Source organism: Oryzias melastigma, unplaced genomic scaffold (assembly GCF_002922805.2).
Source record: "Oryzias melastigma strain HK-1 unplaced genomic scaffold, ASM292280v2 sc00246, whole genome shotgun sequence".
NCBI classification, from domain to species: Eukaryota; Metazoa; Chordata; class Actinopteri; order Beloniformes; family Adrianichthyidae; genus Oryzias; species Oryzias melastigma.
In genome coordinates this window covers 156,472-170,933 of record NW_023416888.1, presented here as the reverse complement: position 1 = coordinate 170,933, position 14,462 = coordinate 156,472, and the positions used below count along the sequence as shown (strand labels likewise).

Sequence of the window (14,462 nt, the reverse complement as noted above, 5' to 3'; positions counted from 1 at the left end):
ACAGAAACACATTTTTTGACGAGCCGCGAGCAGCAAATTCCCCGCGCGGGGTCCTGCAAATCGCGCTTGGTGCTTCATGGCTCCTCCGCCCAGCTGATTGAAAGAGGGAATAAATGATAGACAGAGGTACTGGACAGACCGCCGATGTCCCGCCTCCAGAGTCATATACCTCACTGTGATTGGTTCATTCAGCTCTGCACATAACAACTGTCATTCATATCAGCCTTGCGGGCCGCACTAACAGTAATCTTTCATATGAAGACGGGGGCCGCAAATCATCATCCTGCGGGCCGCAGATGGCCCGCGGGCCGCGAGTTTGAGACCCCTGATCTACTACATCATAACATGCAGATGCAGCCTCCAGGCTGTAGTCTCACTCTCCATCCTGAAGAGCTTTGTGACACTGGTTCTGTCTGTGTGGCAGTAAAACGGGCCTGGTTTCGTCCTCCTGGGAGCGTCAGTACTTCTTCACGCAGGGCGGTAACCTCATGCAGCAGGGCCGGACCGAGGTGGCGGGAGGTCTGGTCACCGACCTCGACAACTGCTCCGTCATGGCCGTTGACAGCGACGACCGCCGCTTCTGCTTTCAAGTCACATCCTTTGACGGCAAAAAGTGAGTGGGCGTCTTTTGAATATCTCTGTGGGCTGCTCTGCAATGGGGGGGTTGAGTGTTTCCTCTGGTTCTGTGTCCCTGCAGAGTCGTGACGCTGCAGGCGGAGAACAGGAGGGACTGCGAGGAGGTAAAATCCTGCTCCTTCACCTGCTCAGCGCTGTTTCTGATGTTTCCTAACGGCGCGTCTCTGCTGCTTCCTCCAACAGTGGATCGCCACCATCAACAACATCTCCAAGAGGATCTACCTTAGCGAAAACGCAGAGGTCAGAGTTCACCTGGCAGCTGTCAGTTGCCCTCCCTAAACCTGTTTTCTGAACAATAGCGAGTAACTCGGACTACAGCAGTGCTCTGGTTCTGCTCAGTCAAGGTACAAAGGCACTTTCACGTTCTTAACTTTGTTGTAAAAACGTTTTTCTGTTAGGAAGTGGCGGCCAGAGTGAACCAAACAGCTCTGGAGGCGGTGACGCCGTCCCCGTCTTTCCAGCAGAGACACGAGAGCATGCGGCCCAGCAGGTGAGACCCTCACAGGTGTGCCAGACCTGTGGGGCTTCAGGCAGTTTGGTTAAAGGTTTGAGAACGCGTCTCCTGCTTTTTCATTTGGAGGTGGTGATCAACCTGAAGCGGCTGAAGTACTTTTGTGACACCACCAGCAGCGACCTCACCTGCTCTTCTGTCTGCAGCAAAGGGCGCTCCGGTCGGGCGAGCAGCATCAGCTCTGTGGGCTCCGAGCCCTCGCCTGCTCTCTCCGCCCTCTCCTTTGATGCTCTGGTTGCCCCGGAAACGCCCATCCAGTTCGACATCATTTCACCTGTCAGCGAGGAGAACTCGGGACAGAACAAAGCAGCAGCGCAGGGGGGCAGGTGTGTGTCACCGATCTCTGAGTGGGAGGAGCTTTACCAGATGCGCCTCCTCATTTCCAATTAAACGAGGAGTAGCAGCTGCAAAACAAGACTTTTCTGTAAACTAGGATATTGTTTTTATATGTAAACATTATGTTACATTTTGAAATGTAAACAAAACTTTCATTCATATTCTGTCAAAAACTCAACTAACATCACTTAAAAAAATAGGTAAAAAGTTATTAAAATAATCGTCTCATAATGGGAAATTCAATAGAGGGTTAACTCCAATCAAGTTATTCAATAAACCCTAATTCTCAAAAAAAAGAAAAAGTCAAACTGAGTCAAGAAAAAAGATTTCATTAGTTTGGTTGGAATCATTTTAATAAAGTCTGTTTTTATTAATAGAGTTAAAAACAAGAAAAAAGTAATTTCTGTTGGATTCACTGAAATTCCATAAATACAGAAATAAATAATAATTTCTGCAGATGGAATAGACCTGTTATTGTTGATGGAGATCCTCGTAAAGCTGACAAATCATTTCTATCTTCTATAAATGAGGCTCAAATTGTGGTTTTATCTTATGGAAAAAGCATCAATCACTGAATACAAATCCAGACTTCCTCATTTTTATTGTACATTTTTTAACGACAGGAATTGATTGAAAAAATTAGCTAGTTAACCCTGGAAAAATTAAATCGGGATTAATTTTTTTTTTTTTTTGTCACAGTATTTGGCAACCGCTTATTATCTGTGAGTTATCAAAATAAGAAGTCACACAAAACTGTACCTTTAGAATGCTTATTTTTAATGAATGCTCTCAATCAATTTACTACAATTTCAGATTAATCATGGTTTTAGGAAAAAAACAGACCAGAGAGAAAATGTTTCCTTAATTATGATTTTCTTATATTTTTTAATGAATCAAGTGTTAACCCAGAAGTGTAAATTGAGAGCACAAAACACATCAACAGTATTTATTTAACCTTCCATTGAGACTTAGATCCCTTTTTCAAGGGAGACGGTAAGATGAGCAGAACTCTTCAGACTTCTATGTCTGCAGTATTACTCCAAGAAACTAAAGATGCTGACATACAGCCATAAGAAACTGAGCTGCAGACCTAACAAAAAAAGAAGTTGCTGTCACACAGCTCAAATGTTCCAAATCTCTGCGCTGGCTCCTTTAAAAAAACGTTTCATGATCTTCTGGACAAAAACAAGCAGTGAGAGGTGAAGGTTCTCTCTGAACTGTTGCTTCATTTAACCTATCATGACGATCAGCACACGTACCGCTTTCCTCTGCTGTTGCAGTCGAGGCTCAGCGACTCGTTGTTGTGTTATGTGACAACGCGCTGGGCCATAGATGAAATAGTCCATCTAAACCGAACAAAATGGCAAGAATACAGTACTAAAACAGATTGAATATTTTTTTTTTTTTTAGGTGATCATGGTATAACTGGGATAATGCTGACCAGTGGCGGTTCTAGACTGAATTACTCCCCGGGCGAGATGTTTGAACAACTCTGGGATGGATGTTTGTGGTGGAGAAGCAGACTCCATCCTGTTGTGTTTGAGCCTCAGAGATGAAGAACAGAGACTCACCTGTCAAAGTCAGAGAGCTTTTCTGACCGCCAAATAAAGTTTAACCCACGTTTGGCAGTTGTTAATTTAGAGCTTTTCCTGTATTGACACATGGGTTATAGAATGTCATGTTATGACTGACTTAAAAATAAAACATTCTACAAAGTAGACCCCGCCCTCCTTCATCATCCGTCCTCTTCGTTTAGGAGAGACCCGCAGCTGAACTGCCCCCTCCACCCTTCCCTTTTTCTTCACACCTGTCCATCTCCTCAGCAGACAGGTGCGCCTGCACCAGCAGAGGGCGCCAATTCGCTGGTTTCAGGCCGTTCAAAACATAACAGGTAGTAGACAATCATAGCTGCGCAGATTATTTTTCCTCCCAGCGCTGAGATGCCGCCCCCTTTAACTCGGTGCCCCGGGCAGCTGCCTGTATTGCCCGTGCCTAAAACCGCTACTGGTTGCTGACGAAGTCTTTTAACGCCTGAAGCAAAGCAGAAGGTGGTTTTTTTTGCGAGATGTAATTCATTTGCATTGATAAATATTAACGCGTTGATTCTTGTTGCCTAATCATTTGTGTTAAGGTATTAACTTTCACAGCCCTAATAATTTTCTTACATCTTCAGGAAAACTTTTGTCTAGTGGATTTGTTGTTTGTTCCTGTGGTTTAGACCTACATAAAGTGAGTAAAATGCAGCAGTGGATGAAAATGTGTCTTAAACAAGGAAGAAGCAAGACAGAGGCTGCATTAGTGAACTCTGATGTGGTTCAGGTAAGAAAAGGTGACGCTTTATTTTGTGACACAAGGGTTGTGTTTTTGCAGGCGGAGCAATCCCTTTGGAGAGTCTGGAGAGAATGCCTCGCCGGATTCTGAAGGTATAGCAGGTTCTGTTGTTTGAAAAAACACTGATTTAAAACCTTTTTCCAGTTTTAGTTTCAAAAACTCCATGAAGGTAAGATAAAAACCTGATCATAAATTCTTTATTTATCTCTGAAAGCGAAAGTGTTCCATTGCAATCACTGCAGTTCCACATCATGAAATAAATGAAATCATCGTCTGGGAAACAGTCACAAATGCAGTCCATAAAATAATAAACAAATGGTTCAAACAGTTCAAATCACAATCTTCGTTAAGGTCCCACCTCCCTCTTAGGTTTCCACGTCCTCACTGGGACGTGGAAATGTTCTGTTTTAGGAGAAATGTAGGAAAGATCGAACAATCCCATGTGGAGGATGTCAGGAATGATGGCCTCCATCTTTTGTCTCTTTAATGTCTCCGACAGACTTCTCCCAAAAGCCCTAGAAGTTTATTTCTTAGTTTGACCACAGGGGGCACCAGTGGGAGGAGAGATTCAACTCGACTTTGTTTATGCAAATAGAAACATAAAAAATGTCTATACAAATAACATGCATTTTTTTCTAAAAGATGTACACTTTCTATGTATTCACTTCTTGAATGAGAGGGAAATGATGCAGTTTTACAGGAGAGAACTTGAATCTGTAAAGTATTTTCTCAAACATAACTGATTCAAGATTCAAGATTCAAAGGGTTTATTGTCATTTCCACAGTAAAGAAACAGGTTTCCTTGTACAATGAAATTCTTACTTTGCAGCTCACTCTGAATGCCATAAAGAGATATATAAAAGTAAAAGATAAAAATATAAAGATAAGGGTATTTACAGGATGACTAAAAAAAAAAGTTATATATAAGAAACAACAAACTATGCATATGTAAGTGACTAAGATATCTACAAATCAGTTGTGCAAATTTACAGGGGATATTATTGTGCAAAGGAGACTGACAGAACTGGATAGTGGGGTACATGTACAGTTGTTATTAAGGTCCATTAATAATGATGAATAGTCCAGTAATGATATAAATAATCCAGATGTGCCAAGCTGCGGTCTGTTGTTGCAGACTCCTGTCAGCTGTTAAGGAGTCTGATAGGAGGGAAAGAAAGAGTTCCTGAGTCTGCTGGTCCTGCATTTCACACTCCTGTACCTCCGGCCCGAGGGAAGGAGAGTGAACAGACCTCGTTGGGGGTGGGTGGGGTCTCTGATGATGGAAGCAGCTCTCCTCAGGACCCTGCACTTGTAGATGCTCTGCAGTGAGGGCAGAGGAGTCCTGGTGATCTTGGACGCAGCCTTCACCACACTCTGCAGGCGTTTGCGGTCCGAGACGGTAGAGCTGCCATACCACTCTGTTATGCAGCCGGTTAGGATGGACTCAACAACGCAGCTGTTGCTGAGGATCTTTCACGACAGGCCGAACTTCCTCAGCCTCCTCAGGAAGTACAGCCGCTGATGAGCCGTCTTCACCAGCTGCGTGGTGTTCAGTGTCCAGGTGAGGTCCTGGCTGAGGTGGACCCCAAGATATTTGAAGCTGCTCACCCTCTCCACTTCCAGACCCCGGATGAACAGCGGCTGATGAGGGCTCCTCTCTCTCCTCATGTCCACTATCATTTCCTTGGTCTTGTCTGTGTTGAGGGTGAGGTTGTTGTCCTCACACCAAGTCACCAGAGAGGCCACCTCTCTCCTGTAGGCTGCCTCGTCCCCGCCAGTGATGCGTCCTATCACTGCGGTGTCGTCCGCAAACTTCAGGATGGTGTTGTCCTGATGAGAGGCTGCACAGTCGTGGGTGAACAGGGTGTAGAGGATGGGACTGAGGACACACCCCTGTGGAGTGCCAACGTTAGTAGTAATGCTGGCTGAGGTCCTGTTCCCTATTCTGACAGACTGAGGCCTGCCAGTCAGAAAGTCCAGGAGCCAGTCACAGATGGTGGGGTGCAGTCCAAGACAGAGTAGTTTGTGCGTGAGCTTGTGGGGGACCACCGTGTTGAATGCAGAACTGTAGTCAATAAAGAGCATCCTGATGTAGGAGCCTTTATTCTCCAGATGTGAGAGGGAGATGTGCAGTGCTGCAGCGATGGCGTCTGAGGTGGACCTGTTGGGCCGGTAGGCGTACTGCAGGGGGTCTAGTGTGTCCGGAATGCTGCTCTGAATGTGGGTCAGCACCACTCTCTCAAAGGACTTCATAATGATTGGAGTGAGAGCTACTGGCCTGTAGTCATTCAGGCAGGTGGGGGGGCTCTTCTTAGGGAGGGGGACAATGGTGGTGGTTTTGAAGCAGGAGGGGACAGTTCTCTGGCTGAGGGAGAGGTTGAATATGGAGGTGAGAACGTCTGTCAGCTCGTTGGCGCATGCTCTGAGGGCTCGACCAGGAATGTTGTCCGGTCCTGCCGCCTTGCGGGGGTTGATCCTCCTCAGGGCTTTGTTTACCTGGGCTGATGAGACGACTGGTGGGGGGGAAGAGGGAGTGGTGGCTCTTGTGTCGTTGGGCCTCCTCTCTGCATTGGGGGGCGGTGGTCTCAAAGTGGGTGTAGAATGCATTGAGGTCGTCTGGCAGCCTGTCTGCTCCACGGGTGGTACTGGAGCCGTTCCTGTAGTCTGTGATGTGCTGCAGGCTCCTCCGCTTGTGCCCAGAGTCACCAGTGGAATAGAAGCCATCCAGCTTGTCTCTCTTGGCTGCTGCGGTGGCCTTCCTCAGTCCGTACTTCGCAGCTTTGTACCCAGTCTCATTGCCGGATGTAAAAGCAGTGGAACGAGCACACAGCATGTGACGTACCTGACCGTTTATCCAGGGCTTCTGGTTGGGAAACTTCCTGACTTGGATTTGGATGGTGGGCACAATGTTTTCCACACAAGTCCTGATGTATCGAGTCACGTAGTCAGCGTAGTCCTGTATGTTGACAGGCATTTGAGCATCAAGAACTCCACATCAGGCGAGCAGTGCCGATGAACAGTCCGTACATCCTCACACCACGTGTTGTTGATAAACACACACACGCCGCCCCCTTTCGCCTTACCGGAGGCTGCTGTCTGGTCTCCCCGATGAATGGAGTACGTCTGTTGCTGAACAGCGGGATCTGGGACGTTTCCTGAAAGCCAGGTTTCAGTGAAAATCAGAGTGCAGCACTCTTGTATTTCCCGCTGTTTGTAACCCTGGCTCTTAGCTCGTCCAGCTTGTTTTATAGAGATCGCACGTTAGCTAGCAGACGGCTGGGTAGCAGTGGTCGCGTCGCACGGGCTTTCAGCCTAGCGTGGAGCCCTAACCTCTTGCACCTCTTGCAGCTCAGTTTCCGAAGCACTCTCCTCGGGTCGGCTAGTTCATAGGAAGCCGGCGAGCCGGAGCCTTTCTGATGCCGGTGATGGTCACGGGGACGAACAATGAGTTGTAGATCCGAAGGTATAAATCCGTTAAATCCAAAATGGTGCAAATCGGCAATGTCAAGTAGTGCCTGTCTGTTATATGCCAGCCCTGCATGGCATCTATGGAGTGCGGAAAGTGCAAAAAATACGCAAAAAAATACAAAAAGCTGGCATTCTAGAGAGATGCGAGCAAACACGTTCGCCACGGAGGGCGCCATGAAAGCGTGTCTCTTTAATGTTAAAGAGCAGATGTAAAACAGATGTGCCTTTTCCTTTCCAGACTCCATCCTTCATCAGCTCTTCATCGTCCGCTTCCTCGGGTCAATGGAGGTGAGGGCAGCAGAGTCCGCAGACGTCATCTCTGAGACCATGAGGCAGATCCTGGCCGCCAGAGCCATCCACAACATCTTCAGGATGACTGAATCCCACCTGCTGGTCACCTGTGACTGTCTTAAGTAAGAACCAGCATCTGGACTCGGACAGCGGGTCTCAGGCTTTCCCTGCCTTGTTACAAACGGAGGCCTTCCAACACAGAGCCACCTTCAAAATAAAAGTTCTCAAAACTTTAAAATCGTTCCCACATTTTTACTTTACTTAACACACTGTAACTTTTGAAGCGTTAACAAGATCAACGTAATTCCAGCAGATTCTGAAGGGGTGAAGCAGCTTTTCTCCTCCAGAATCTGCTGGATAATGTTGATCGTGTTAACGATTAAAAACTGACAGTAAATCAAAGAACATAAACACTGGAGCTGCGGTGGGATTAGATTTGTGGTCACCTTTCCTGAACGTTGTGAGGTTGAGAGTTCTCTGTCTTCTCCTTTCAGGCTCATCGATCCTCAGACTCAGGTCACTCGCCTCAGGGTAAGGCGGTGGGGGGCGGGGTTCAGCGGGGTGTTTGCTCATGGCGCTGTCCTCTGTGCTGCTGCAGTTCCCTCTGTCCAGCGTGGCCCAGTCTTCCTCCCATCAGGACAACAAGCGGCTGTTCGGCTTTGTCCTGCAGACGGCGGGCGGGCGAGAGGACAGCCGGGCTGTCTGCTACATCTTTGAGTCCAACAATGACGGCGAGAAGGTCGATCCTGGTTTCCTCTTGGATCTCCTGGACTGCCGGTCGGGTGTCTGACGTTTTTTTCTCCCCGTGGTTCTTTCAGATCTGCGACAGCATCGGTCTGGCTAAGCAGATCGCCTTCCACTCGGAGATTGTGAGACTCGGAGCTCCTCGGTCCTCTTCATCTTCGTCTGGCTCGTGTAGCCGTGTGGTTGATGGTTGTCCTCCGTGTGTGGTTGTGCAGGACCGCAGAGCGCTGGAGAAGAGAAAGGACAAGGCCAAGGAGAAGCAGGCGGAGGAGCTGAGCAAGCAGAAGCAGATCGAGAAGGTGGCGTTCAGGAGTTTTGATCTGCAGCTCCAACCAGCCAGCCCTCACCTTCTGTCTCGTTCACAGGACTTGGAGGAACAGAGCCGCCTGATCGCCGCGTCCAGTCGTCCCGCCAACCCGCCCGGCCCTGACGGACAGTTCCTCGTGCTTAGCAGCAGCCAATCGGAGGACAGCGATGTGGGGGAGAAGGGGGAAAAGCGGGGTGAGTCGGAGGCCTAAAAGACTCCCAGGATGCATGTTTTTGAAACTGCAGCTCAGGAATCCGACCGAACGGCCTCCTTCTCGCCCCTCCGGCTGCCTGGGTCTGAAAAACAGCTGGAACCTGAAGATGCAGGAATCAAGTGATGCACCCTCACTGTGGGGGCAACAGGGTGTGTTTTACTGCGGGGGACCCTGCTTTTATAGGGCTCTAATATGGGGGGGGGGGCTTTAACTGCAAAGGAACCTGAGAGGTTCTGACTTTGTTTCTAAAAGATAAAATGAAGAAAATGAGCGCCGTGTGAACGGCATTGACCCCTGAGAACACTTTGACAGGATGTGACACGATGTCTGACCGCCACCAGGGGGGCTGCTGGGAAAGAAGAAAGGTCTGACCTGAAACCACCTTCCTCATCCTCATCCTCATCCTTAGGGTGCAGGTGTGTTGCAAAGTCCCCTTTTCATGCTTAAAAAAGCCTAGAAGCTTCAGCAATTTCACCATAAAACGAAGATCTGAACACCAACCTAACACGCCTCCAGGTGGGAAATCCAACAAGTTTGCCCGTTTTATTCCTCCATTGAATTGTCAAAGTGACTCGGATGTTAAATTCAGGCAAACTTTAAAGGAGAAAATGATTCGGAGATGTGGTCCAGATAGCGACTGACCAGGAGGTTTACAGAGGTCATCCGAGCGGGTCAGGGTCAGGGTCAGCAGCCTTCAGCGACCTGCTGACTCAGCAAAGCGCTGCTCTCAAACACCGGGCAGCACGCTGCGCCAAGGGTCCCCACAGACGCAGCTCGGTCAAAATCAGTCATTTAAAAAGAAAAATGTGACGAAAATGTTAACCTCTACGATGGTGATGAACAACTCAAATGATGGAAAGCAGACTTCAGATGATCAAAAGCATAACTTTTTAATCATGTATTTGTAATTCTCTAATAACACACCAGGGAAGTTGTTTTTGAAAAGCAGCGGGATGTTTAAAAACTGAAGGAAAAACAGTTTTTCTGCTTATTTATGACTAAATGCCGTGTTTGGGAAGTCTTCAGTTCAGAGGGAAAGGTGCAGATGTTCAGTTTCCTCCTCCAGAAATCCTGATTTGACCTCCTAAAGAGCACAAGAAAGTGTTTAGGAATCAGCACAAACCCTTCTCCGTGTGTGAAGTCAGTGAGGCGTTCAAAGACCGTCGTCCTCCTGGTGTCTGGAGGCAGATGAGCCGCAGCTTCACCATTTTTTTTAGCTTCTTTGCCAAAATCCTTTTTTTGGTTTTATGGCCTTTCTGGTTTTCAGGAGTTTTTCTTTCCTTTGACATTGATCAGAATTTAGGAAAGCTTCTTTTTTTTTCCTGGGGAGGGATGAGGCATTGGAAAGGCTTTGGCTGATGGACACAGGGTTCTGAGGGGGCAGAGCAGCACTTTAAAGCCCCCCAGGACTGACGAGGAGCTGTAAATATGACTGTTCTGATGAAGAAAACACTTTTCTGTGATTGAATAAAGCACTAACTCAACACACTGGTGTTTTTTGTTTGTTTGTTTTGGTAGTTGTGGTTTCCTCTTTGGTTCTGCTCTTCATGGTGGAGGTACTCCACCTCTATCTCCACCTGAGCCGCATCAGGTGAGAAGCCACACCTTCATGATGAGAAATCATCAGCGGCCCGTTTCAAGAAGCAGGTTATTTTTTTTTTACTTGTCCGTCCATCATCTGAGCAAACTGATACGAGCTGAAAGCTTCTAGTGTTGGACAGATTTACTGTCACAACATGATCTCTGACACGCAATATTTGTATAAAACCCTTTATATTTTATGCTAAACTTTATTTACATTGATTATGTTTGTATCTCTTCCTTTTTTTGTTGTTGTTGGAGCAGACAGAAAAGAAGAACGGGGGGCAAAAAATAAAAGTTAAAGAGGGGACTTTAGGGAGAAAAGAAGATGGTAACAGGGTAATAACACAAAATAACCAGGTGTGAATAGCAATCTGGAATGGGCGGGGCCTGTCTACACACACACTGATGTTACAAACATACCTGGTAGTTCACTTTGGGCTTATCCCTTTCAGGGTCTCCACAGCGTAACAGCACCCACTGTTTCACATCAGTGATTTGTCAGAGTTTTTACGCCGGATGCCCTTCCTGACACAACCCTGTACTTGAGGGGCACAGGGACCCAGTTAGGCAGCAGCGTCAAGGGTCTTGCCTAAGGACCCAATCTGGGTGGGGATCAGTGGACAACCCTGGAATCGAACCCAGGACTCCTGCGTGTCAGCCCTTCACCTAGCCCACTGAGCCACCCAGTTACAAACATACCTGTTAGCCAAAATAGCTAACAGCTATTGGTACAAAGGTGAGCTGACACCTGTGCTCAGGTGAGCGTTTATGTTTATCTGAGGTGGATGGTGATGGAATGTACAAACCAGCTTCTGTTAAGTTCATGAACTCCAAATTCAGGAAAACTGTGAGTTTCTGGTTTCAGAAAGAGAGATAACTTGAACCCGTGAAAGTGGGTCAAACCAAGCCCGTTTCAAGAAGCGGGTTAAGCTGAACTCAGAATCAATCACTATGGTAACTGAGTCTGTGAACGTAACCTGGTCTGGAGCAGGTTTCCTTCAGGAAACTCAGAGTTCCTGCGGTCTCCGCCCCTTCTTCAAGTGAAAGATGTTCAAATAGAACTTCCTCATTAACATTTAGAGAACATTCACATTAGAGACGTCGCATTTCCACCACGCAGAAACCAAAGCATCACGTCCATTCATAGAGGATCATGTAGAGTGGAGGCTGGATTGATCCAGAGGGAATGTTATTTACGTCGGTAGAGGATTTGGAGGACAGGAGTCGATTGTCTGGATTTCCTAATTCATTTTATTTTAGCGATACTGTTTTCCAGGGACTCATTATTAATAATACACACACACCACATTGCGGTTGAAAATACTCTTGGTTTTGGTTGGAAAAGAAGAATTTAACTTGCAAACTCATTTTTTTTCCTTTTCCTCTTTTTAATCCCTTAAAAACTGAAATCTTTAAACGTCAAACACTGGAGATGTCTGTCAAGATATCTACCATGCAGGGAGAAAAACATCAAATGTTAGTGTGGTGGTTAGCGTGACCACCTTCCAATGCAGAGGTCAGGTTCGTGTCCCGTTATCAGAGAAGTTTTATTATGCTAAAATAAACTTTTCAATTAATATTATTGAATTCTTGAGAGTTAAAATTAAATAAATACTTATTTTAACATATTCCAGGCAGCTACAGTGTTTCTTTTTGCGTGCAGTGATATTTGTGTGTGTCTGTGTGTGTGTATGTGGAAGGGGGAGGTCATAAAAAAAGGTCATTCATGTGATTACGGAGATTACTGGTTAAATTATTGACAGATCAAAAACCATTCCTTAACAAGTGACAAAATGACCTTCCAGACATGATTTAGTTCTTATCCTGAACTGAAATGATTCAAATGTAGATGTACACATTAACTGCAGATACTTTCTCTCTGTTTTACTGCAGCTGTGTTGATCCTCTTGATGAAAATGTGCTCGTAGTCGCATATGCTTGTAGGAACACATCATCTAAAGGTGTTTAATCCCGTTGCCATGGTGTCGCCATGGCTGTCTTTGCTCCATTGATCCATTGAAACGGGCCGCTGGGCAGGGGGAGAAATCTACTCACAGGATGTTTGGCATCAAAAGGACGTTCCGTTTAAAAAATAAGGAAATCTGTCATTTCTACCAAAATGGTCTGAAATTTCTGCATCGAATATTTCAGCCAAACATCAAACTGGTCTGAAACCAAATCCTGATGTTTAAAAACAGTTTTATTTTGGAGGGATTAATAAAAGAACAGTCCATCTGCAGGAGACGACAAACAGATACAGACATTTTTTAATAAATACAAAGAAAACCACTGTAAACATAACTTTCAGTCCCTGGTAAAAACAGTATTTCATTATAATCAGAGTTTAAAGCCGGTTTAGAAGTGTCTCCTCAGAACGAGGAGCAGAAATGAGTGCTAAAGCTGTATCGCAGCAGGAGCTCCTGACTGCTCAGACTTTTGAGGAGCATCTTGTCCTTCAGAGACGGCTTCGAGCGAGACAGGAGAAGTGCAGGAAGAGGTCCCCTCCAGGCTCCTCATCATCCTCCACGGCAGAAGACGGCGCTCAGCCGGAACCTCTGCATCACTGCAGCCTCTGCCGTTTCTGGATCTGACTGGAGAGCCAGTCCAGACCTTCGCACAGTCCGGCGCCGCTGACGGCGCAGCAGGGCTGGACGTGCCACTGCAGACAGAGGAATATGTTTAGCTGGTTGTCTCGTACACCCAGAAGACCCACATGTTAGAATGCTGCAGCGTCTGCACACACTTACCGGCTGATGGACCCCCAACAGGCCCAGCCCCTTTGTGATGTCACTGACCGCCGTGGCTCCCGGTAAGTCCTGTTTGTTTGCAAAGACGAGGACAATCGTGTTCCTCAGCTCGTGCTCCGCCAGCTGCAGACATGCAAGACACGTGTTATACATCAACATGGCTGCTGGAGACTCCCGGTCCTCCTCAGAAGGTCCCTCACCAAAGCGTGGAAGTCCTCAGCCGCCTCTTTAAACCTTTCGGGGTCGATGCTGTCAACCACAAAGATCAGGCCCTGAGGATGAACAAACACACGTTACGGCAATGGCCTGACCTCCCAGCGGTCTGCTCCCAGCGGACGCCGTACCTGTGTGTTGACCAGGTAATGCCTCCACAGCAGTCGGATCCTGTTCTGGCCCCCCACGTCCCAGACGGTGAAGCTGATGTTCTTGTACTCCACGGTCTCCACGTTGAAGCCTGCAGAGTTCAGAGGAGGTTAGCACAGGGCGGATCTCTGACACTTTCTGGGAAGCGGCGGGGGCTCACCGATGGTTGGGATGGTGGTGACGACCTCCCCCAGCTTCAGCCTGTACAGAATGGTGGTCTTCCCGGCGCCGTCCAGACCCACTGTAGCAGAACACACGGGGTTCACACCGGTCCAAAAAGACGGAGACACAGAACTTTGAGAAATGAACTACCATTGATATATTACTGGATTGGAAATCACGTGACAGACGGCGTGACAGACGTGCAGCATTACTATGCACAAGTCTTCCCGAGTGATGAATGGAAGAGGTCGGAATAAGAACGAAAAAAAGCACAAAAGGAGACGCAGTGTTTTACAATCGACTTCAAAAACCTTGACAACAAAATAATCCGATGGAGAGGAATCATCACAGGACAGGAATCACATTTTAATAGAGAGAAATCAGGCTGGGAACTTTGAACTGTGTGCTAAAGTGGGTGCTAGCAACTCATGAGAGACATGCTAGTTTGGTTCTCTGATGTATGTTTTTAGGAATGTTTTAAAACATGGCTGATATTATTCACATGCATTTACGTGCAACCTGCACAAAAACTGATGGTAATTCATGTGGGCAACATGTAATATGTGTGGCCGATATGCACGTTGCTGTGCTGGCAAAGTAGAACGTAGCTACTTAAAGAGCCTACGAGCCTGAATGTTGTTGGTTGCACCTTTTTTTTTTTTTGAAGTGTAAGTGAGTTCGCACATAATTTTCTTAATCCGTGGCGTCACTGTTGAGCTTCTTTCTTGGTCGTACGGACCGAATAAAAGCCCAGCTAGAATAAACAGC

At 46.9% G+C, this 14,462-nt stretch overlaps 2 protein-coding genes across 2 annotated transcripts in view; one reads left to right on the top strand and one right to left on the bottom strand.

Moving 5' to 3' along the window:
* The window catches only part of appl1 (adaptor protein, phosphotyrosine interaction, PH domain and leucine zipper containing 1), a gene marked incomplete at its 5' end in the record, with an annotated part of 21,061 nt that extends 10,737 nt beyond the window's left edge, over positions 1 to 10,324 (top strand). Inside the window, 12 exon segments of the mRNA XM_024263660.1 lie at positions 425 to 613; positions 698 to 740; positions 820 to 876; positions 1,035 to 1,126; positions 1,294 to 1,473; positions 3,854 to 3,906; positions 7,521 to 7,695; positions 8,068 to 8,104; positions 8,172 to 8,312; positions 8,392 to 8,442; positions 8,533 to 8,616; positions 8,683 to 10,324. Of these exon segments, the coding sequence (XP_024119428.1) occupies positions 425 to 613; positions 698 to 740; positions 820 to 876; positions 1,035 to 1,126; positions 1,294 to 1,473; positions 3,854 to 3,906; positions 7,521 to 7,695; positions 8,068 to 8,104; positions 8,172 to 8,312; positions 8,392 to 8,442; positions 8,533 to 8,616; positions 8,683 to 8,835 (1,255 nt within the window).
* A 2,280-nt stretch (positions 10,325 to 12,604) lies between these two features.
* LOC112140652 (ADP-ribosylation factor 4) lies at positions 12,605 to 13,773 on the bottom strand (the record flags this gene model as incomplete). The annotated part of the gene is given in 5 exon segments (XM_024263657.1): positions 12,605 to 13,081; positions 13,170 to 13,292; positions 13,370 to 13,441; positions 13,514 to 13,623; positions 13,693 to 13,773. Coding segments are annotated over 5 exon segments (485 nt in total), but the record flags the coding sequence as incomplete, so codon positions are not given.
* Between the last annotated feature and the right edge of the window lie 689 nt (positions 13,774 to 14,462).